Source organism: Oncorhynchus masou, chromosome 18 (genome assembly GCF_036934945.1).
Source record: "Oncorhynchus masou masou isolate Uvic2021 chromosome 18, UVic_Omas_1.1, whole genome shotgun sequence".
Taxonomy (NCBI): Eukaryota; Metazoa; Chordata; class Actinopteri; order Salmoniformes; family Salmonidae; genus Oncorhynchus; species Oncorhynchus masou.
In genome coordinates this window covers 62,764,208-62,790,287 of record NC_088229.1, presented here as the reverse complement: position 1 = coordinate 62,790,287, position 26,080 = coordinate 62,764,208, and the positions used below count along the sequence as shown (strand labels likewise).

At 44.4% G+C, this 26,080-nt stretch overlaps 1 protein-coding gene across 1 annotated transcript; it reads left to right on the top strand.

Moving 5' to 3' along the window:
- Positions 1-1,904: 1,904 nt before the first annotated feature.
- On the top strand, positions 1,905-5,826 carry LOC135505081 (transcription factor Sox-9-B-like). The gene is made up of 3 exons (XM_064924154.1): positions 1,905-2,646; positions 2,911-3,161; positions 3,501-5,826. Exons 1-3 carry the CDS (start codon positions 2,207-2,209, stop codon positions 4,286-4,288), a joined length of 1,479 nt encoding a protein of 492 aa, XP_064780226.1. The 5' UTR covers positions 1,905-2,206; the 3' UTR covers positions 4,289-5,826.
- Positions 5,827-26,080: the final 20,254 nt, after the last annotated feature.

Sequence of the window (26,080 nt, the reverse complement as noted above, 5' to 3'; positions counted from 1 at the left end):
GGTTTAGGAGATCCCCCCGCCAAACACTCGCGCACAACCAGACATTGAATGATTAATTGGAGACAGCTTGCGTCAATTGAAGAGCATTACCTAGAAGTTTCTGCCTGCAGCAAACCCAGTGGATAATGCTGGAAATACTGGTCAAAGATAAATAAAATAAAATAATAAAATGTAAAAAATGCCTGGCCATATTTGTAACAACATTCCTCCTTATCTTCCTCACCATCATCATCATTGGAGTTGAAAGGCAATATCTTGTTGTTCCAGGGGAGCCCTGTTAGTGAATACATTCAGTGATGAATCTATTCATTTTAGGCCGAGAAACAAACCAACCAGGACACATTTGAGTGGCCTAATCGTGCATGCTGCTTGCTCAACCGCAGTAAGGGATCGGGAGTTATTGACAAAAGTCTAAAATGCTCCGTTCTGTGTATTTTCAGAGTGAATGAACATCTTAAATAAGCAGGCTACACGTAACCAAACAGTTTCGCTAGAGTGGAGACTCGAATAAGGTGTTTCTGTATTTGGAACCAGAGCTCTAAAGGAGCGTTTCGCGGCAGGTTGACATAATGCAATTTTACAACATCCAGAGTCTTGCTTTCACTAATGAAGCAACCCGCTATATGCACAGAGAGAGAGAGAGAGAGAGAGAGAGAGAGAGAGAGAGAGAGAGAGAGAGAGAGAGAGAGAGAGAGAGAGAGAGAGATTATAAACAGCATAGTGGTAGAAATTACCCATAGAGACATCTGTGAAGTCTCTATGGGTAATATTATAAATGCAACTTCAGGTAGCTCAGAAAAACACGTTGCACACATTACAATGAAAATTACATTTCCACGACTTTAGAAAAAGCCAAATAAACAACCAAACGACATGGGTTCGTTTGCAAGGCACTACGAACGACTAAGCCGTCCCTGATGTGGACCGACTTTATTATAAAGGTGAGAGACATACATATTCAAACGAATGTGTTTTAAAGGAGGATGTAAACACGGTGAGCTTGGGTGAGGAAATACTCCTTCTAAATGATGTGACCATGTGGACTGTGTTTCTCTCCAGCGCTGTCATTACAACAACAACAAAAAGTCATCCTCCTCAACAGTTGCAGTGCAACTGTTTCAACCGTGTCTTGAGTTCCAGATGTCCCCCAGAAAAAAAAGTACACGTTGTAAATGTAAGTTCCTGGGCTGCTGTCTCCCCCTATGGGCATATACATTTTTAGCCAGTAAAACAATAATTGACTTGGTATGAATCGAATAAACATTATTATATATCTTAGTAACTTATCTGTTGTGGTCTTTGTTTTTCCGCGCGTAAAATAGCCCATGGCAGGGTCATTACAGACTATCATTGATTGTATGAAATACTTGCGATATGGGATTTCTCGTGCACACAATTTCAGTTATAATGGACAGGTTACTGGTAGACCTATTTGCATGACTTCATCTTCAATGGGGTTTTTTCGTCAACTATTTGGTTTTTATTTTCCGTTTTCACTGGTTTAACTTTGAAGATGCGAGTAAAAAAAAACATGAATCGCCTGGTCTGTGATTTAAGAACATAAACACAACTTTAAAAACCTAAATCTATTTCAGTACGTGAATTATTATGCCTATATCAATATTGTACACGACATGTATAAATGTCTATGCATAGCCTGTGTGTGTGTGTGTGTGTGTGTGTGTGTGTGTGTGTGTGTGTGTGTGTGTGTGTGTGTGTGTGTGTGTGTGTGTGTGTGTGTGTGTGTGTGTGTGTGTGTGTGTGTGTGTGTGTGTGTGGAGGGGAGGGATCAAATTCCTTCAGTTCGTCATTCTCAGTCGGTCGACCAATCATATTCGGGTATTCTGAAGCCGCACAGTAACTCACTTATAAAGTCCGCTTGCAAAGGATTTCAGTTCAAAGCACGTACACGTTTTGGGGATACTATTTGACTGGATCTTTTTCTCTTTTTACCTAAAACGTTACAGCAAATCATCAGCTGTTGCTCGAGTGTGGAGACGCCTGCAAACAAGACAAGGTTATTATACAATTTTTCAGAAAGACATATGCATAAAGACATTATTTCTCCCAACGGCGTTGTGCAGTTGACAGCCTCTTTGCAGGAGCAAAGAGCGTCTACTGTTACTTTTTCCCCACTTTTGGACATTTGAAAGAGTTTGGCCGTACTTTCATATTTCGTGCGTAATTGTTAGACAACATTTTTCGTATGAATCTACTCGACCCCTTCCTGAAAATGACAGACGAACAAGACAAATGTCTCTCAGACGCACCGAGTCCGAGCATGTCAGAGGACTCTGTGGGATCTCCGTGCCCGTCCGGGTCTGGCTCCGACACCGAGAACACCAGACCGTCAGAGAACGGACTGCTGATGGGTCCGGACGGTCCCCTCGTCGAGTTCAAGAAGGACGACGATGATAAATTCCCCGTATGCATCCGCGACGCGGTGTCCCAGGTCCTGAAAGGCTACGACTGGACCCTGGTGCCAATGCCAGTCCGAATGAACGGATCTAGTAAGAACAAGCCCCACGTCAAGAGACCGATGAACGCGTTTATGGTTTGGGCGCAAGCCGCCCGGAGAAAGCTGGCTGATCAGTACCCGCATCTCCATAACGCTGAGCTGAGCAAAACTCTGGGGAAACTGTGGAGGTGAGTCTCAGTACTCTCTATCATTACTCCCACATTTGTATTTCGAGTGGCAACGCGTCTGTTGTTTTATTACTGAAACAAGTTTCTACTCCATTCTACTTTTACGCATGCATTTTACGCACACATGTTAACTCGATACTGTGATCTTACGTAATTGAACCTTTGAAATAAAAAGGTATGTTATCCTGCATTAAAATAGGAAACTCTTTTGCTGTCAATTTAATATTTTATTTACTCATGTATCCATTTGCCTTTTACGCACAGGCTACTCAATGAGGGTGAGAAGCGTCCGTTCGTGGAGGAGGCAGAGCGATTGAGGGTACAGCACAAGAAAGACCACCCCGACTACAAGTACCAGCCCCGGCGGAGGAAGTCCATGAAGAACGGACAAAGCGAGTCTGATGACGGCAGCGAGCAGACGCACATATCGCCAGGCGCGATCTTCAAGGTGCTCCAGCAAGCTGACTCTCCAGCCTCTAGCATGGGAGAGATGCACTCCCCCGGAGAACACTCCGGTAAGAAGAGAGATAATGCTTTGTGCCTATTGCAATGGTCTCATTCAGCATGTGTTCATCAATGTATACACAGTATTTGACACATTTACTGCTGCTAGACTTTTTATAACAATACATGTGTGTGAAGGTATATTATGTGAACAGTTTAAGAGTAATACTATCAGATATGTTCTCTGTGAGTTTAACTTGATATCTAGATTAATTTGACCACATGCAAGGCTCTTATGTTTTCCTATTCAATTACATTACATCCACGGGTCTGCTCTTGCTCTGAGATTTGCATTACAGAAAGCCTATATGTATTCTATATGTAACCCATTCTCTCCCTCGCTCTCTTAGGCCAGTCCCAAGGGCCCCCCACCCCTCCTACCACCCCTCCTACCAAGACGGACATCCAGGTGGGCAAGGTGGACCTGAAGCGGGAGGGTCGCCCCTTACATGAAGGCACGGGTCGCCAGCTCAACATCGACTTCCGGGACGTGGACATCGGCGAGCTGAGTAGCGACGTCATCTCCCACATCGAGACCTTCGATGTCAACGAGTTTGATCAGTACCTGCCTCCCAACGGTCACCCAGGTGCTCCTGGCGCTGCCACTGGCCAAGTCTCCTACACCGGTACCTACGGCATCAGCAGCTCTGTGGTCGGCCAGGCAGCAGGGGGTGCCACAGGGCACAGCTGGATGACCAAGAGCCAGCAGCAGCAGCACTCCCTGACCACGCTGGGTAGTGGAGGGGAGCAGGGCCAGAACCAGAGGACCCCCACACACATCAAGACAGAGCAGCTGAGCCCCAGCCACTACAACGATCAACAGAGCTCCTCCCCTCCGCAGCACGTCAACTATGGCTCCTTCAACCTGCAGCACTTCAGCTCGTCCTCCTACCCCTCCATCACCCGGGGCCAGTATGACTTTTCTGACCACCAGGGCGGCACCAACTCCTACTATAGCCACACAGCCGGGGGCCAGGGCTCAGGGCTCTACTCCTTCAGCAGCTACATGAGCCCCAGCCAGAGGCCCATGTACACCCCCATCGCAGACACAACCGGGGTGCCCTCCGTACCCCAGACCCACAGTCCCCAGCATCACTGGGACCAGCAGCCAGTGTACACACAGCTCTCCCGGCCCTGAGGACACAATCATCTACACGAACACACACTTACATAGACTGATAGGCATGTCCATCTTGCAGAGGGAGACGTTGTCACAACATTCCAACATTAGTTCCCTGGAAACAGACACTTGAATTTCCAACAGAAGAAGAAAACGACAGAGTAGGTGAAGGAGAGCTGGACTTGTAGGAACTGAAACTAGATCAGAATAGCTCACAAAAGGCCTTTTTAATTTTTATTTGATGAAATATATTTTTTAGCAAGAACAGAAAAAAAGCATTGAGAAAATCCTCTGTGAGGACTTAATAAATTGTTGATATTTTTAATAGGTACTGTGTATGTTTTCTTACCTTTTTTACTCTGGCAGTTTGTTTTTTGGGGGGATATTTTTGTAGAAAAAAGCTTTATTCATATCCAGTTCAGCAGGAAACCACTCTCAGTAGTGCAGTTCTCTATTCCATGGCTTCAATTCTCTGGTGAAATTGTGTACAGGCAGTAAATCTCTATCCTTTATTGGTTGTGTTTGTTTCCTGCAGTGCATTCTGCTTACAGTATATGTTCTGTACCATCCAACAAAATAAATTACATTTGTATTTGTGCAGTTTAGGGTTTCTCCATCAATGATTTCTCATGATTATAACACGTTCTTAGATGTAAGAGACACATGCTGTGAATGGCAACGAAAGAAGTTTTGACGTTATCGCTTTGTGCAGGAATATTCCAGCCTTTTGCACCATTAGTGCCTAGTATATCAGAGGTTGGGTGGAAGGGTGTTTGTGGGTGTGCTACAGCACATATTATAGAAGAGAGAAGCCACAGCTGAGATTATACTTACCGTCTGACAGCGTGTGTTTGACAGCCACAGGAAGTGCCCTTTGACCTCTCGGGTGTCCCCTGCAGTCCATCACCACACCAGTGTCATTTTACAGCCCTCCTGCCTGCTCCGACCCCCTCTGTCTTAACCCTTTAATTTATTTTTTTAAATTAATTATTATTTAGCATTTTCTTCTTTAATTGATACTTTATACAACAAATTAATTTGTCTTAAAAGTAAATTATCTTCTGGATATTAAATGTCATATAAATCTGTCTTTTTAGCCGAGTGGGTACTTTAAAAATGGTACAAACAGTAATCATGTTTTATTTATCGTATGTAAAATGTTTCTATTTTAAATGTTTTATTTGTCATCTTTTTGCTATCTAGTTGTGTACGGATTATTTTTAATTGTGAATTTCTTGAGTTTGGATTCTAAACTATGGCTGAAAGAACTGGAAATACGTTTTTTTTCTCATATGGACAAAGTTTTTACAGTTATTGTTATGCTGTGGCTGATATGCTTTATTAGAGGTACGTACCAGCATTCCTGTCTTCTCTGAGGGACAGTTTTTTTTCTACTTCCTGCCACATACTATCTCAGTAATGATGTTTCTTTCTATTGCGTCTGAAGGACTTCTCGTTTTCTTCAGCTAGCTTAACATGTTACAGTACTTTCTTAAAAATAAGCTTACCTTTTGTATTGTATTTGCAATAAAAGAGAAAATACTTTCAAAACAAAATGGTTGCTGATATTTTATTGCACATAACATGACCTACTTATTAAATAGGGTTGGGGGACAAATACTCTAGTTAAATGGATAAGCATTATGTTACATAACATGGCATCTATATTTTGGAATTCATAACATTTATACCAACCATAACATTTAACATTTATCCCCCCACATTCTGAAATTGCTGCACTTCCCCCCAGTTTTATCATTGGAAAGTGATATAAAATGAGGCAACAGTGTGTTTTAGGACCATGAGGATGCCTCCGAGCGGTCGGACAGGCTGTTTGGAGTGCTTATTCGACTGGATAAAAAAAAATATATGTAAATATTATGTCCCCCCCACTTCTAAAGAAAATAAAGTTGTGCCCCTGATACCAACCCAATATCAACATCATTGTTTTATTGAGACAGAGAGGTAGACAGAAAGAGTTAAAGATGAAGACACTGAAAGAAAGGCTCTTTTTCTCATTTATTTTCTCATGCTTTCTCTTCTGTCAGCTGTCACAGCAGGGGGTCCCTCCCTCCCTCCAGTCTGCATGTTGTTAGACTCTGGATCTTTGCTGGGGGAGGCTACTCGGCAGAAAAACAGTAAAACCGTGAAAAAAACTAGAATTAATTTCAAATTTAAAGCAGGGGACTTTGCGTCCCTGCCAAAGCTCTCTTTGTTGCCATCCTTTAAAGGTCAACTGAAGGAAATGTTGACGAGCTTCACCACACCAGTGAACTAAGTGCCATTTTCTTATTTTTTAATACTATAAATCACACCTTTTGGAAGCTATTGTGATTGTTGAAACCACAATGTAATAGTATACACACATGGCATAGGAGGGCCATAAAATGCGATTTTATCCATGTTATTGTATGTTTTTAATATCAGCATCATTATCAGCCTCATTGTTTGACCCAATTTAGTTGTATATGGCCTCCATCCTTGTTTTTGATCCATCTAATCGTTTGCATCTTTTTGAGAGATGTACCGTATATTGATTCTGGCAACTGCGTTTTCTTTTTCTTTTTACTTTGCAAACATCATGCAAAGCCAAATCCCCCGTGGCTTAGGGTAGAGAAATGAGAGTGACATTGCGTTCGGCCTTTTAGTGTGAGAGAAAAATGGCACTTGCTAAAGTGAAACTACCACTCTATCTGAAGAACCACTTGCCCTTGTATGTAATGTAATTACCATATTATTGTGCCGTCAATGACATGTACATAGTTATTATTATTATCATATTACATGATCTTGCTGTACACTTATAACTCATTGGCTGATCAAGGTGGGAGGAGATTATCTAGCACCTATATCCAGCAATCCGATTGGAAGACAGTTTGGCACCGGACAGGTAGGAAAGAGGGGAGACAGAGAAGAGAGGGAACATTGAGCAACAGAAAGGGTGTGAGAAGGAGAGAGATGACTTCAGTTGAAAGCAGCAGCAGGACACATCTGAAAAAGACATCAGTATCCCTGCTCTTTTAACGGGGAAATTGTAGGACTCGGGAATGGACAGATGACAGGTACTAAACAATATATTAACCGCCATTGATAAGAAACATTACTGTGCAGCCGTATTCATTGATTTGGCCAAGGCTTTCGACTCTGTCAATCACCACATCCTCATCGGCAGACTCGACAGCCTTGGTTTCTCAAATGATTGCCTCGCCTGGTTCACCAACTACTTATCTGATAGAGTTCAGTGTGTCAAATCGGAGGGTCTGTTGTCTGGACCTCTGGCAGTCTCTATGGGGGTGCCACAGGGTTCAATTCTTGGACCGACTCTCTTCTCTGTATACATCAATGAGGTCGCTCTTGCTGCTGGGGAGTCTCTGATCCACCTCTACGCAGACGACACCATTCTGTATACTTCTGGCCCTTCTTTGGACACTGTGTTAACAACCCTCCAGGCAAGCTTCAATGCCATACAACTCTCCTTCCGTCGTCTCCAGTTGCTCTTAAATACAAGTAAAACTAAATGCATGCTCTTCAACCGATCGCTGCCTGCACCTGCCCGCCTGTCCAACATCAGTACTCTGGACTGCTCTGACTTAGAATATGTGGACAACTACAAATACCTGGGTGTCTGGTTAGACTGTAGACTCTCCTTCCAGACCCACATCAAACATCTCCAATCCAAAGTTAAATCTAGAATTGGCTTCCTATTTCGCAACAAAGCATCCTTCACTCATGCTGCCAAACATACCCTTGTAAAACTGACCATCCTACCAATCCTCAACTTCGGCGATGTCATTTACAAAATAGCCTTCAACACCCTACTCAACAAATTGGATGCAGTCTATCACAGTGCCATCCGTTTTCTCACCAAAGCCCCATATACTACCCACCATTGCGACCTGTATGCTCTCGTTGGCTGGCCCTCGCTTCATACTCGTCGCCAAACCCACTGGCTCCATGTCATCTACAAGACCCTGCTAGGTAAAGTCCCCCCTTATCTCAGCTCGCTGGTCACCATAGCATCACACACCTGTAGCACACGCTCCAGCAGGTATATCTCTCTGGTCACCCCCAAAACCAATTATTTATTTGGCCACCTCTCCTTCCAGTTCTCTGCTGCCAATGACTGGAACGAACTACAAAAATCTCTGAAACTGGAAACACTTATCTTCCTCACTAGCTTTAAGCACCAACTGTCAGAGCAGCTCACAGATTACTGCACCTGTACATAGCCCACCTATAATTTAGCCCAAACAACTACCTCTTTCCCTACTGTATTTATTTATTTATTTTGCTCCTTTGCACCCCATTATTTTTATTTCTACTTTGCACATTCTTCCACTGCAAATTGAGCATTCCAGTGTTTTACTTGCTATATTGTATTTACTTCGCCACCATGGCCTTTTTTGCCTTTACCTCCCGTATCTCACCTCATTTGCTCACATCGCATATAGACTTGTTTCTACTGTATTATTGACTGTATGTTTGTTTTACTCCATGTTTAACTCTGTGTCGTTGTATGTGTCGAACTGTTTTGCTTTATCTTGGCCAGGTTGCAGTTGTAAATGAGAACTTGTTCTCAACTAGCCTACCTGGTTAAATAAAGGTGAAATAAAAAAAAATAATAAAAAAATGTTACATGTGTGTTTTCCCCGCCAGTGCGGTCCCAGGCCAAGTCACATGCTAGGGTGTATGGGCTCAGTCCCAACAGCGCACTGAAATAAGATGAATGGGCTCGCTCTGTGACAAGACATGTTGCTTAGCATAATCCTCAACCCATCAACCAATCTTTATTGGGCTGCCTTGTCGGCGTAGACCTATGCCTTATTTCTGACCAATCGTAGTGCGAGTAGAGCATGACCATATGCAGCTGTCCAATCCAATCCTCCAATGAGAAGAGACTCAGTAGCGTAGATCTGTTAAATATAGAAATCATCCAGCTATGGAGTTCCCCTGTTGCTTTTGTGTGTTAAGTATGACAGTGTAAAAACATTTTTATTATGGAAATAGTTACATTTATTTGATTGGCACCACCGCTTGAAAGGGGAACTCAGGGCAACTCAAGAGACTGAGATCACGGGTGACAAACCAGAAACCTAACCGTTTGAGTGGAACTAATCATATAGTCAGCTGCTCTGAGGGACAGGTCTAACTACAGCCCCATGACTGATAACCATACGATACCCTATAGCCATGATACTGGTGACAGTGAAGGACCAAATCAAATCAAATGTATTTATAAAGCCCTTCTTACATCAGCAGATGGCACAGAAACCCAGCCTAAAACAGCAAGCAATGCAGATGTAGAAGCATGGTGGAAATGAAAAAAGTCCCTAGAAAGGCAGGAACCTAGGAAGAAACCTAGAGAAACCTAGAGAAACCTAGTGCCCCCTAGTCACAAAAGGCTAGGAAGAAACCTAGAGAGGGGTGGCCAGTCCTCTTCAAATCAAATCAAATCGTATTTGTCATACACATGGTTAGCAGATGTTAATGCGAGTGTAGCGAAATGCTTGTGCTTCTAGTTCCGACAATGCAGTAATAACCAACAAGTAATCTAACTAACAATTCCAAAACTACTGTCTTATACACACAAGTGTAAGGGGATAAAGAATATGTACATAAAGATATATGAATGAGTGATGGTACAGAGCAGCATAGGCAAGATACAGTAGATGGTATCGAGTACAGTATATACATATGAGATGAGTATGTAAACAAAGTGGCATAGTTAAAGTGGCTAGTGATACATGTATTACATAAAGATGCAGTAGATGATATAGAGTACAGTATATACGTATACATATGAGATGAATAATGTAGGGTATGTAAACATTATATTAGGTAGCATTGTTTAAAGTGGCTAGTGATATATTTTACATCATTTCCCATCAATTCCCATTATTAAAGTGGCTGGAGTTGAGTCAGTGTGTTGGCAGCAGCCACTCAATGTTAGTGGTGGCTGTTTAACAGTCTGATGGCCTTGAGATAGAAGCTGTTTTTCAGTCTCTCGGTCCCAGCTTTGATGCACCTGTACTGACCTCGCCTTCTGGATGATAGCGGGGTGAACAGGCAGTGGCTCGGGTGGTTGTTGTCCTTGATGATCTTTATGGCCTTCCTGTAACATCGGGTGGTGTAGGTGTCCTGGAGGGCAGGTAGTTTGCCCCCGGTGATGCGTTGTGCAGACCTCACTACCCTCTGGAGAGCCTTACGGTTGTGGGCGGAGTGGTTGCCGTACCAGGCGGTGATACAGCCCGCCAGGATGCTCTCGATTGTGCATCTGTAGAAGTTTGTGAGTGCTTTTGGTGACAAGCCAAATTTCTGCAGCCTCCTGAGGTTGAAGAGGCGCTGCTGTGCCTTCTTCACGGTGCTGTCTGTGTGGGTGGACCAATTCAGTTTGTCTGTGATGTGTATGCCGAGGAACTTAAACCTTACTACCCTCTCCACTACTGTTCCATCGATGTGGATAGGGGGGTGTTCCCTCTGCTGTTTCCTAAAGTCCACAATCATCTCCTTAGTTTTGTTGACATTGAGTGTGAGGTTATTTTCCTGACACCACACTCCGAGGGCCCTCACCTCCTCCCTGTAGGCCATCTCGTTGTTGTTGGTAATCAAGCCTACCACTGTTGTGTCATCCGCAAATTTGATGATTGAGTTGGAGGCGTGCGTGGCCACGCAGTCGTGGGTGAACAGGGAGTACAGGAGAGGGCTCAGAACGCACCCTTGTGGGGCCCCAGTGTTGAGGATCAGCGGGGTGGAGATGTTGTTGCCTACCCTCACCACCTGGGGGCGGCCCGCCAGGAAGTCCAGTACCCAGTTGCACAGGGCGGGGTCGAAACCCAGGGTCTTGAGCTTGATGACGAGCTTGGAGGGTACTATGGTGTTAAATGCCGAGCTGTAGTCGATGAACAGCATTCTCACATAGGTATTCCTCTTGTCCAGATGGGTTAGGGCAGTGTGCAGTGTGGTTGAGATTGCATCGTCTGTGGACCTATTTGGGCGGTAAGCAAATTGGAGTGGGTCTAAGGTGTCAGGTAGGGTGGAGGTGATATGGTCCTTGACTTGTCTCTCAAAGCACTTCATGATGACGGAAGTGAGTGCTACGGGGTGGTAGTCGTTTAGCTCAGTTACCTTAGCTTTCTTGGGAACAGGAACAATGGTGGCCCTCTTGAAGCATGTGGGAACAGCAGACTGGGATAGGGATTGATTGAATATGTCCGTAAACACACCAGCCAGCTGGTCTGCGCATGCTCTGAGGGCGCGGCTGGGGATGCCGTCTGGGCCTGTAGTTTTACTCACCTCGGCTGCAGTGAAGGAGAGTCAGCATGTTTTGGTTGCAGGCCGTGTCAGTGACACTGTATTGTCCTCAAATCGGGCAAAAAAGTTATTTAGTCTGCCTGGGAGCAAGACATCCTGGTCCATGACGGGGCTGGTTTTCTTTTTGTAGTCCGTGATTGACTGTAGACCCTGCCACATACCTCTTGTCTCTGAGCCGTTGATTTGAGATTCTACTTTGTCTCTATACTGACGCTTAGCTTATTTGATTGCCTTGCGGAGGGAATAGCTACACTGTTTGTATTCGGTCATGTTTCCGGTCACCTTGCCCTGATTAAAAGCAGTGGTTCGCGCTTTCAGTTTCACGCGAATGCTGCCATCAATCCACGGTTTCTGGTTTGGGAATGTTTTAATCGTTGCTATGGGAACGACACCTGTGCTAGGTGGAGTTGATAAGAGTGCATGGACATTATTAAAGCCAGATCCTTATTCAAGATGTTCAAGCGTTCATAGATGACCAGCAGGGTCAAATAATAATCACAGTGGTCGTACAGGGTGCAACAGGTCAGCACCTCAGGAGTAAATGTCAGTTGGCTTTTCATAGCTGCGCAATCAGAGGTCGAGACAGCTGGTGTGGTAGAGAGAGAGAGAGAGAGAGAGAGGGAGGGAGAAGAAGGGAGAGAGAGAGGGAGAGTGTCGAAAACAGCAGGTCCAGGATAAGGTAGCATGTCCGGTGAACAGGTTAGGGTTCCATGGCCGCAGGCAGAACAGTTGTAACTGTAGCAGCAGCACAACAAGGTAGAACGTCTGGTGAGCAGGTCAGAGTTCCATAGCCACAGGCAAAACAACAGAAACTGGATCAGCAACAAGACCAGGTAGACTGGGGACAACCAGGAGTCATCAGGCCAGGTAGTCCCGAGGCATGGTCTTAGGGCTCAGGTCCTCTGAGAGAGAGAGGGGGGGGTTAGAGTGAGCATACTTAAGTTCACACAGGACACCAGATAAGACAGGAGAATTTCACCAGATAGGACAGACTGACCCTAGCCCTCCAGACCATAGACTATTTCAGCATAGATACTGGAGGCTGAGACGGGGGGTTGGTGGATACTGTGGCCTTGTACCTCCGGACAGGGCCAAACAGGCAGGATATAACCCCACCCACTTTGCCAAAACACAGCCCCCACACCACTAGAGGGATATCAACAGACCATCAACATACAGTACTACGAGACAAGGCTGAGACAAGGCCCACGAAGATCTCCTCCCCCGCACAATCCAGAAGGGGGGGGAGGTGCAAAACGGACAGAAAGATCACGTCAGTGACTCAACCCACTCAAGTCGAATATAGCAAAAATCCACATCAGTTCCTGTTCACTTCAGGATCTCTGGTTGAGTAGAAAGGAAGTTGGCTGGGTCTGAAAAGCTCCCAAGGCACCTATTGGTGGTGGAGGGGGTGAGTTACCCCCTAACAAAGAAAATGCCATCTTAAATTATATCCATTATGATTGTGTCAATAGGCTTGTGCAGCATTCAATTCGCATAGACACACAAACCTTCTCTCCATCTTTATATGTACTGTGTCCTATAATTACCCCAGCGTTCATCTAGCACAGACACACAGACCTTCTCTCCATCTTTATATGTACTGTGTCCTATAATTACCCCAGCGTTCATCTAGCACAGACACACAAACCTTCTCTCCATCTTTATATGTACTGTGTCCTATAATTACCCCAGCGTTCATCTAGCACAGACACACAAACCTTCTCTCCATCTTTATATGTACTGTGTCCTATAATTACCCCAGCGTTCATCTAGCACAGACACACAAACCTTCTCTCCATCTTTATATGTACTGTGTCCCAAAATTACCCCAGCATTCATCTAGCACAGACACACAAACCTTCTCTCCATCTTTAAATGTACTGTGTCCTATAATTACCCCAGAGTTCATCTAGCACAGGCACACAAACCTTCTCTCCATCTTTATATGTACTGTGTCCTATAATTACCCCAGCGTTCATCTAGCACAGACACACAAACCTTCTCTCCATCTTTATATGTACTGTGTCCTATAATTACCCCAGAGTTCATCTAGCACAGACACACAAACCTTCTCTCCATCTTTATCTGTACTGTGTCCTATAATTACCCCATTTCTGAGTTATGCGCTAGCTAACTGTGTGGGTGCAGAGCACATGACGGACTGGGTGAGGACCAGACCCCAAACTTGGCTCATGCACACACACACTCTTCACACACACACACACACACACACACACACTTCCCAGAGGCCTGCAACAGCGGCGGAAGCAGGGACACTGGGTTTGGAGTGGCTCAATCTGTGGGCAGTTTTCCCAGGAGAAGTCCATTAATATTCCGAACAGACGTCTCTATGGTAATCTGCCCCCTCCAAGCCCAATGGGTGGTCCTTTTAAATGCAAAATTCCGCACAATAAGAGCGAGATCCTGCCAACTTCCAACCCTTGGAAACTGAACGGCTATAGAATGCACAAATAAATAGATGAATAAGTGATTGGTTTTATGTGGGGAAAATACCAACAGAAATTGTGGAAATATTAATAAGTTGTTAACCCTTAGCCAACAGTCTTCGCACCCCCAGGGAAATCTAATTAACATAATACAATATCCCCATCAAAATCTGTCTGTTTAAGCGAGAGATATCAGTTGTTTTGCATGGGCTGCGTCTCAATCCACCACATCCACCGATATCGCCCCCCTGCAACTGCAGTGAAATGTGGCAATGCTAGAGCGATGTTTGTCAGACCATGAGACACCCCAAAAAATCGGCCTTCTGTGGCGTCTAAACGGTCTGGCATACACGAACACGGTGGCGTTCTCCGTTTTGCTCTAGGACACCCACAAGTCTCACAAGAGTCATTCTGAAGGTCCCCGGTACCATTTTTAAAAATTAATTTGAAGTACAGTCTATATAATTTATTGCCTAAAATATGGTGATAAATACATGTAAAAATATATATACATATATATTTTCCTGATCTTTCTTATATCTCTAAGATATAGGACAGACACTTCAGAACAAATTTCCTTCAGATTTTTTGGGGGACTGTTACAGGGTTACTTCTTCCTCCTCTAAGGAGGAGTAGTAAAGGAAGGATCAGAGGACCAAAATGCAGCGTGGTATGTATCCATAATGTAATTTAATGGAAAATTAATACAAAATACAAAAGAACAAGAGAATCAAAATGAAAACCAAAACAGTCCCGAATGCTGCAAACACTGAAATGGAAAAATAATCACCCACAAATCAAGGGTGAAAACAGGCTGCCAAAGTATGGTTCTCAATCAGGGACAACGATTGACAGCTGCCTCTGATTGAGAACCATACCAGGCCAAACACAGAAATACCAACTCATAGAAAAACAAACATAGACAACCCACCCAACTCACACCCTGACCATACTTAAACAAAGACATAACAAAAGAACTAAGGTCAGAACATGACAGGGACTATCTGTTGTTCCAAGTGATATTTTCTTTAATGTGTTTCTATTGGCTAATAGCAGTAATGCCAAATTCAATGTTTCATCCATTAATTTTCAATACATTTTTTATACCTTGAGGGGTCAAAATTCAAAATGAAATAGTTAAATGAGCCTTGGTATGACCATCTTAAAACAATTCCATATAGCTACAGTACTGTAGTTAGCCTTTAACTGCTTATGTATGAGAAAAAGTTGACTAAATAAGAAAATGTCCTAATGAAATAAAACATAATCGGTGTTCCATGGCCTAATAATAATAATAACTAAACAAATAAAAATTGTTAACCATTTTTAAAACGTTTTTTTTTTTTTTTTAACAATACAAAGTCTGAAGTGAACTCATTAAAACAATGGGAAGTAGCATTTAAGAATTCAGTAATAACCCTAAGGGCAAACTTATTTGCTTATGTTGTTGTGCAAAGCCCACTGTATGAAAATCACATTGACTTTATGACGCTCTTGGGCTGCATTACTTACTGTATTCAGTCCAGTTCTCTTCACATTATCCAACTGCTTTCTGCTGTTGGCAACTTCCCTGTTCCCCCACCCCCTCTTGGAAACATCTAACCCCTCTGTCCCAGGGATGTTATCCCCACTGCCCCCTCATTGCAGCAGGCCACTGTCATTGTCCCTAGGGACCAGCACAATGGGGGCGACTTGACCCCCCCCCCCCCCATTTCCCCTCCTTTCAAAATGGCCTGGCCTCCAGAAGGCACTGCCTGGACACAGAGGAAACTTACAGGCTTTTTTACTGCACTTTGCACAGAGGCCTATGGAGAGGGCCGTTGGTCTCCCACGGCAACAGACACCCACACTAGCCAGAAGCAGTAGCCTATTAGACCAAAGTCTGGATATTGTGAGGACCATCAGGTGCTAGGCCTGTTTTTGTCTGGGCTCTTACACATGTGGGAGGATTTATAGGGTCTTGGTCCTTTTTGCTCTGTTTCTTACAATGTGGCTTTTAAAATCCTTGCTTGTTGGGAGTTGCATTAGGGTGGTTTGTTTGAGTCCTGGAGCTGTGATGGTTCAACAGAGCCCACTGCATTTTCTTTTGAGGAGCTTTGCCAGCTTCATGATGGTACCTAGCTACCATAACTGAAAGTTAGCTAACTACTGTACCAGGATGTTAGCTAGCTTGTGTACCAGGATGTTAGCTAACTACTGTACTAGGGCGTTAGGTAGCTAGTGTACCTGGAAGTTAGCTAGTTAGTATACCAGGAAGTAAGCTAGTTACTGTAACAGAAAGTTAGCTAGCTAGTATGCCAGGAAGTTAGCTAGTTAGTATACCAGGACATTAGCTAGCTTGTATACCAGGAAGTTAGCTAGCTTGTATACCAGGAAGTTAGCCAGCTAGTATACCAGGAAGTAAGCTAGTTACTGTAACAGAAAGTTAGCTAGCTAGTATGCCAGGAAGTTAGCTAGTTAGTATACCAGGAAGTTAGCTAGCTTGTATACCAGGAAGTTAGCAAGCTTGTATACCAGGAAGTTAGCTAGCTTGTGTACCAGGACATTAGCTAGCTACTGTACCTGGAAGTTCCAAACCCATCTCCCCCTGTTTCTCTGTATCAATTCTGATAGAACTTGAGAGCGGACTGAACTTTTTAGAATTGACATTCAACTTCTGTCTTGGGTCATAGCTCCCTATCCAGAAAGATAGGTCAGAGGTTAGTCAGATGATAGCTTTATGGGGAAATGTTGCAGCGAGGGAGGAGGGTGAGAGGAGGAATTAGGGGGGCTCTTGGGGACTCTGAATGTTTGGGCGAGGGTCTAACACCATAACAAGTGCTGGGGTTTTCTGTGCTTTAGGAGTTAAGACAAATGGTCAATGGTAAATATCCCTGAGTTATTTCACAGTGGCCCAGCATTTCCCAAAAGACAGGCAGACCAGGGACCTGGCAGTGCTCTCCCAGGACTGGAGTTTATGGAGAGGAACGACACACACACACACACACACACACACACACACACACACACACACACACACACACACACACACACACACACACACACACACACACACACACACACACACACACACACACACACACACACACACACACACACACACACACACACACACACACTCTCTCCCCCTTGCTGTAGCCATATATCTCTTTCACTCTTGCCAAATCTGACCATTTATTGCTTTCATTCCTAGTCTGATTCCTTAACTTACTGTTCATACTTTTGCATGTTGTGGGCTGTTCCTCTTTAACTCACCAACCTACAACTTACACCAACACCCTTCCCCCTTCATACACCCTCAAACACCCACTGACAGACAGTCACACACAAACTCAGCCACCACATGAAACCATGGGTTGTTATCCTTATAGATCAGTTGGGGTTTGGACTCTTGAAATGTCCTATACATCACTATGGCTGAACCCAGTCTGTGTGGCTCTGGGTAGCCACATTCAGCCTCTGGTTCTGTACCGGATCTGTGGGTTCTGCTCACCACCTGGTATACTGCACTGCACCAGCGGCCCCATCAGAGGAGTGAGTGTGTGTGTGTGTCCGTGTGTGTGTGTCCGTGTGTGTGTGTGTGTGTGTGTGTGTGTGTGTTAAGAGAGTCTGTATGTGTGTGTGGGAGGAGGGATATGTAAACTTTGTTATAGTATCTATGGTATCTAGTATTGTTCAGACTATGAGCTGCACACACACACGTTGATCAAACAGCACAGAGTTATCACAGTGCTAGCACCCTCCAGCCCTTCAAAAAATGAGCTTATTGCTATCGTACGACAGTGGTACAGGGCTCTGAATCACGCTATGCTAATTCCTTGACGTTTTTTAGAGCGAGGAAGGATCGATCAGAGAGTGACTGAATTGGAAGTTGGCCAACATGTGTTCAGCAGTCACTCCGTGAGGAGATAAGACATTAACCAAAGCAGGACTGTCTCATCTTTGTAATGTGCCTGATTTTTATTGGCTGTATTTTCATGGAATTACACCAATGTCGAGATAAATGCCTCTTATACAATCCAAACCTTAGCGTAGGCATATTACTCTGTAATGACTAATGACAACATAATGGCAGAATAAATCATTCAGAAAAGTGAAAAAAAAGAAGCAATGGCCTCAAAATTTTTGATGTACCAAAAAACGATTCCCAATGATATTTATCCTGTTATTTCAACACTTGATATAACTACAGGGATGTGATGCCGAGGGAGTGGAGCATTCCTCCGTTCTGACTGCACAGTCTCAGTCTAACTAACAAGACCTGCCACATGGGAAAAGATGCGAGAGAGAGAGAAAGAGAGAGAAGAGAGAGAGCGAGAAAAAGAGAGAGAAAGAGAAAAAGAGAGTAGGGGGGAGAGAGAGCACAAGCCAAAGGAGAGAGGAAGCTGAGATGTGAGAAACTGAGTTTGTTAGAGTCTGCTAATGCAGCGTTAGAGGACGGCTCTGTTTTTTACATTGAGGAATGAAGTTCAATAACCTGCTGTGAAATTCTAGTAGAGGAGTCTGAGCGATGGAGGACAGAGACAGCGAGACACCGACAGACAGGATTGAGGGATAAAAACTCCAAACAGTCTACCCGACCGCTTGTAGGCATCCGCATGGTCCTAAAGCACACTGTTGCCCTGTTTTGTATCACATTACAATGACAAACCTTGGGTGGACAAACATGCAATTTCCCAGTGTGGGGGGGACATGTACCCCCTGTCTCCAATGAAAGCTGCACCCCTGGGAATAAGTGTAGCATATATTACACCACTTAAGCATGGTGGGTGGGAACTATTTCCATTAAAATACAACACACGGGTACTTTAACCTTTGGTGGGAGCTTGCAACCTGGTTCACACAGGAGACTGAGATGGGAATAACATACTACAAGGTCTCTTTTTAAAACAAGATCGCAAATATTAAAAGGTACTTGGAAAAAGGTAAAAAATAATCAAGTAACGAAAGCTCCCACTGTGATGTAGGCCTGTAGTGCAGATTCAGTTGTAGTGCACTCAATGGGCCGTGGCAAGAGATCAGAGTTCTGGAGGAGTAGCGTCAAAGCCACATGTAACATCCTCATAAGAACTGCAAGACAGAAAGCGGGTGAAAGTATGATGTCTGAATCATTGACAACCTCTGTTTGTCAGTCTATCGCAGGGCTCTCAACCCCTCTTCCTGGAAAGCTGCCATCCTGTAGGTTCACTTTAACCTTAACCGAGCACACCTGATTCTAACAATTAGCTGGTTGATAAGCTGAACCTGCCAAAAGTGTGCAAAGCCGTCATCAAGGAAAGGGGTGGGTATTTGAAGAATCTCAAATATAAAATGTATTTTGATTTGTTTAACACTTTTTTGGTTACTACTACATGATTCCATATGTGTTATTTCATAGTTTTGATGTCTTCACTATTATTCTACAATGTAGAAAATAGTACAAAATAAAGAAAAACCCTTGAATGAGTAGTTGTTCTACCATTTTTGACCGGTAGTGTAAGTCAAAACTGTAACTTGGCCACCCAGGAACATTTACTGTCTACTTGATAAGCAACTCCAGCGTAGATTTGTCCTTGTGTTTTAGGTTATTGTCCTGCTGAAAGGTGAATTCATCTCCCAGTGTCTGGTGGAAAGCAAACTGAACCAGGTTTTCCTCTAGGATTTTCTCTCTGCTTAGCTCCATTTAGTTTATTTTTATCCTGAAAACCCCCACATTCTTTAACAATTACAAGCATACACATAACATGATGCAGCCACCACTATGCTTGAAAATATGGAGAGATGCTACTCAGTAATGTGTTGTATTGGATTTGCCTCAAACATAACACTTTGTATTCAGGACAAAAAGTTAATTGCTTTGCCACATTTTTTTGCAGTATTTACTTGATGCAAAAAGGATGCACGTTTTGGAATATTTTTTGTTGTACTTTTCACTCAGTCAATTAGATTAGTATTGTGGAGTAACTACAATGTTGTTGATCCATCCTCCGTTTTCTCCTATCGCAGCCTTTAAACTCTGTAACTGTTTTAAAGTCACCATTGGCCTCGTGGTGAAATCCCAGAGCGGTTTCCTTCCTCTCTGGCTACTGAGTTAGGAAGGCTGCCTGTATCTTTCTAGTGACTGGGTGTATTTATAGACCATCCAAAGTGTAATGAATAACTTTATCATGCTCAAAGGGACATTCAATGTCTGCTTTTTGTCATTTTCTTTCTTCATCTACCAATAGGTGCCCTTCTTTCAGAGCCATTGGAAAACCTCCCTGGTCTTTGTGGTTGAATCTGTGTCTGAAATTCACTGCTCCGACTGAGGGACCTTACAGATAATTGTTTGTGTGGGGTACAGAGATTAGGTAGTCATTCACAAATCATGTTTAGCACTTATTGCACACAGAGTGAGTCCATGCAACTTATAATGTGACTCGTTAAGCAGATGTTTCTGCTGAACATATTTCCTGCTTGCCATAACAAAGGGCTTGAATACTTGTTGACTCAAAACATTTCAGCTTTTCATTTTTAATTCATTTGTAAACATTTAGAAAAACCTAACTCCACTTTGACATAATGGGGTATTATTGTGTGTAGGCCAGTGACCAAAAATAGCAATTTAATCCATTTTAAATTCAAGCTGAGACACAACAAAATGTGGGAAAAGTCAAGGGGTGTGAATACTTTCCGAAGGCAAAAATGTATTTCTTTGGACTCATACTTTATATTGTTCAGTTGCAGTCTTTCTCAAATTTGCATCATGTTACGACAAAAAATCCACTTAATTATATTATTATAATTTCCTGCATGCGGTAGATATGCCCGTCTTTCAGTTGGTAAAGACTGCTAAGTCGCACCATGCGGTAGATATGCCCGTCTTCAGTTGGTAAAGACTGCTAAGTCGCACCATGCAGTGGATATGCCTGTCTTTAGTTGGTAAAGACTGAAGTCACACCGTGTAGTGATTGTGTGGCTAAGGCTAGAGGTTGGAATTTAATGGCCCTCAAGGACCAGGTGAAGGTGGTCTATAAACACTAGAACAATCTAAGGGCCTGGGAAAGGGCTGACTTCCCCTGGGTTGGTGGTTGACCAGGGGACCTGAGCAAACTTCAAATCACCTATCTGTGAGCTGTCAACAAACACTGGCCGATGTGTTCCCAGTCAAGCCTAACCCCTGACTATCGAATACCCAGCTGGTCTGTGGTGCTACAACACTTATGGTGCTGCAACACTCATGACTCATGTCTTTCTCACTCTGATTACTCTCTTTTCCCCCTGCCCTTTGCCCCTTCCTTGCCCCTCTATCCTCTCTACCTGACTATGTGATATAGAGCTTCAACCAGGAAGTGACTTTTTCATAGTTAGCAGAACTTGCTACTAAAAGTCACATCCGGCCTTAGCTGTACTCCATCTAGTCACAACCCTCTACCCTCTCAATATGTATCTATCAATTCAGCACTCTCTCCTCTACCCTCTCTCCTCTTATCTTTCTCCTTCTCCTCTGCCCTCTCTCATCTACAGTTTATCCTTCTCCTCTACCCTCTCCCTCTTTTTTTCTCATTTACCCTCTCCCTCTACCATTTCTCCTTCTCCTCTACCCTCTCCATCTCCCTCTACAGTTTCTCCTTTTCCCCTACCCTCTCCTCTACCCTCTCCCTCTGAACTTTCTCCTTCTCCTCTACCCTCTCTCCTCTACCCTCTACCCTCCCTCTCTACCCTTTCTCCTTCTCCTCTACCCTCTCTCCTCTACAGTTTCTCCTTCTCCTCTACCCTCTCTCCTCTACCCTCTCCCTCTACCCTTTCCCTATCTCCTCTACCCTCTCCCTCTCCCATTTCTCCTTCTCCTCTACCCTCTACCCTCTACCCTCTCCCCTATCTCTTTATCCTCTACAGTTTCTCTCTCTCTCCTTTACCCTCACTCTTCTACCCTCTCCCTCTACTCTTTCTCATTCTCATCTACCCTCTCTCTTCTACCCTCTCCCTCTACTCTTTCTCATTCTCATTCTCTTCTACCCTTTCTCTCTCTCCTCTACCCTCTCCCTCTTACTCTCCCCTTTCTCATTCTCCTCTACCTTTTCTCCATCTCCTTCTCCTCTACACTCTCCCTTTACCCTTTCTCCATCTCCATTACTCTCTCCCTCTCACTCTACCCTTTCTCCTTCTCTTCTACCCTCTCCCTCTACCATTTCACCTTCTCCTCTACCCTCACCTCTACCCACTCCTCTACCCACTCCTCTACCCTTTCTCCTTCTCCTCTACCCTCTACATTTTCTGCTATCCCATGCATCAACCCTGCAACCTCGTCTTGCCCTTCTGTCTCTCTCATCTTCTCCTATCTGTCCCTTTCTCAATCTGTGTCTATCTATTCCCCTCTCTCTCTCCTTTACCAACTCTCCTCTACATTTTCTCCTTCTCCTCCACCTCTACCCTTTCTACTTCTCATCTACCCTCTCCTTCTCCCTCTACCCTTTCTTCTTCTACTCTACCCTCTCCCTCTCCCTTTTCTTCTTCTACTCTACCCTCTCGCTCTCCCCTTTCTCCTTCTCCTCTACCTCTACCCTTTCTCCTTCTCTCTACCTCTACCCTTTCTACTTCTCATCTACCCTCTCCATCTCCCTCTACCCTTTCTTCTTCTACTCTACCCTCTCACTCTCCCTCTACCCTTTCTTCTTCTCCTCTCCTCTCTCTCTCCCTCTACCCTTTCTCCTTCTACTCTACCTCTACCCTTTCTACTTCTCATCTACCCTCTCCCTCTCCCTCTACCCTTTCATCTTCTCCTCTACCCTCTCTCTCTTTTTTCTCCTCTACCCTCTAGTGTTTCTCCTTCTCCTCTACCCTTTCTCTCTCTCCTCTACCCTCTCCTTCTCCTCTACCTTTTCTCTCTCTCCTCTACCCTCTCCCTCTACCCTTTCTACTTATCCTCTACCATCTCCCTCTCCGTCTACCCTTTCCCCTTCTCCTCTAACATCTCCTTCAACCCTTTCTCCTTCTCCTCTACCCTACCCTCTCCCTCTACCCTTTCTCCTTCTCATCTACCTTCTCCCTCTACCCTTTCCCCTTCTCCTCTACCTTCTCCCTCTCCCTCAACCAATTATCCTTCTCCCTCTACCCTTCTTTCTCCTTCTCCTCTACCTTCTCCCTCTCCCTCTACCCTTTCTCCTTCTCCTCTACCTTACCCTCTCCCTCTACCCTTTCTCCTTCTCATCTACCTTCTCCCTCTACCCATTCCCCTTCTCCTCTACCTTCTCCCTCTCCCTCTCCCTCAACCAATTATCCTTCTCCCTCTACCCTTTCTCCTTCTCCTCTACCTTCTCCTTCAACCCTTTCTCATCTACCCTACCCTCTCCCTCTACCCTTTCCCCTTCTCCTCTACCTTCTCCCTCTCCCTCAACCAATTATCCTTCTCCCTCTACCCTTTCTCCTTCTCCTCTACCTTCTCCCTCTCCCTCTACCCTTTCTCCTACTCATCTACCTTCTCCCTCCACCCTTTCCCCTTCTCCTCTACCTTCTCCCTCTCCCTCAACCAATTATCCTTCTCCCTCTACCCTTTCTCCTTCTCATCTACCTTCTCCATCTACCCTCTCCCCTTTCTCCTTATCTTTCCCAGTCTCCCTTTACCCCCAGCCCTCCTGGCAGCAGCGGCACACGCAGGCAGGCAGGCAGCGGTAACATTTGGTCAACAGATTTCCCTCTCTGCCTTCCTCTCCCCTCATAGAGTTCACTCAGCACAGAGAGAAATGGATGGTTATGGGCAAAAGAAGAGATTGGGTTAACGTGTTTGAGGACAAGATCAGACGGTCACAATCACACAGTTACTTTATCAGACCACATCCAGGTGGAAAGAATATCAGACAGACAGATAAGTAGAAAAACTGAGGGTGACTTAGAGAGGGAGAGTTTGAGAGGGAGGAGAAGCTGAGAGATAGAAAGGAAGAGATGAGAGATTCCCCACAGGACTAAGATCTACCATCCCTGCTTGGAGTGGGAGGAGGGGCTGCCGGGAGGTAAAAAGACGAGTCATACTGTTGCAATCTTATCTCGTGGTCATTAATTGTATTCTGCTGTTTCTTCCTCCTCTTCCGGCTACGTGTGTACAGATGTATGATCTTAATTTGACCACCCTGTTGCAGGCAACTCAACATTAGAAAGGTGTTTCTATTGTTTGGTATACTCCGTGTATTATAATCCACATAATAATTTACATTTCCCTGCCGTAAAAAACTGGCTCAAATTAAGATCCAGCATCTGTAGAACACTTCCCTCACTACTGAGCTTTCAACACACCAAGACCAAGGACATCCTTCATAGTACCCTACAGGATGGGTGGTTATATTGTAGCTCTCAGAACACCTCCGATATAGAGAACAATACAGACAATTTATAAATAAATGTACTTTGCAATTAATCAATTGATTTATTAAACGCCTCCCATACATGTGCCTGACGTACGGTGATGTCTGAGGCTGGAAGCAACAGGTCAGCTGTCAAAACACCATCAGCTCAGCGTAGAGTGATAAGGACAAGGGGAATGGGGGTTAGTATGAGGGTGTAGAGGAATTCAGGGGTGAAGTGACCCCCCCCCCCCACCTCCCCGTCAGGAAACCTCTGGTCCCCCTGAGTGGAAATCAGAGCTCTCATCCCCCTCTGCTGCATGTTGTGGTGAGATCCCCCTGTCTCCTCCTTCCTCGCCCCCCCCCCCATCGCCCCTCACTTCCCCCAACTCCCCGCCCCCACCATGCTCCCACACCTACCATTAGAGGGGCCAATGATGTAATCAAGTGCTCATTTGTCATTGTGAGTGAAAGGTGCCGGTGCATGGGGTTGGGTGGGATGAGCGACGGGGCAGCCAGTTGCTGTAGATTCAAATTCACTCCACGTGCAACCCCGAAGTGTCAGGAACCCCCGATCATTGGCAGATACACACACACATAGTCACAGAAATGGGTCTGGTCTGGTCTGGTCGCGCGTGTGCGTGCGTGCGTCTGTGTGTGAACTCATCAGTCATGCCACGATGGCATGTCCAGGGGTGTGAAGCACAGCCCATTCACTCCACTGAGACAAGGACACTGGAGAACTGTCTGGATATCACTGGCAAACCAAACACAGACAAACGAGACATTAGTTACTGACGGATCTCGCCTTCAATCATAGATGAATAGTGAATCTGATAGACTTCATACAGGTTTCTGAAGAGAACCACAGCATACACTTATACAAAGACGTCAAAGAGTGGAAGAAGTCAAACCATTTCAAAGACAGGCCCGTTTCAGGGATCATTTAAATTTCATGTCTACACATTTAAGGAATGAAATTGGATACAAAGTTTGAATATATATATATATACATGACGTACTAGGCTCCTAGGAGTGAGTGTATGTCTAGTTTAGTTAACCAGGCTATTGGTAGACTGATCATGGCTCTAGTTTGATTGGCAGGTGGAAAGCCAAGGTCGAAACCTGTGTCTGATGCTGTGCTGGGAGTCTGTAGCATGCTGAGATGCATCTGTCTCTGTCACACAGCACAGCACACTGCATCTGGTTTGCTTTGTACAGAATATATCCAAAACTATGAGGTGGACTTTTTTTGGATGAATTTAGGTTTACTTCAAATAAACATTTTCAAGGTCGCACTATGAATTTGTTTTTGTACTGGTAACACACAACACTCTCTTACACACACACACACACCCACACACACACACACACACACACACACACACACACACACACACACACACACACACACACACACACACACACACACACACACACACACACACACACACACACACACACACACACACACACACACACACACACATAGGGTCATCATTTTGATCGCCCTGTTGTTACAGTAAACGTCATGTTGCTGCAGGACTCTATTCCTGCTATGTGGTACTGGTCAAATTAAGATCCTACATCTGTATAACAGTTTCTATCACTGATTGATGTGTCTTGAATTGTCCTAAATTCAATGAAGAGTGTCATGCGACTTGACCCGAAATAGATACATCTCACAAACATTCAATCAATCACACTTCAAGCAATCAAAGTTGTCAAATCCAACATGAGTCATTAATCATACA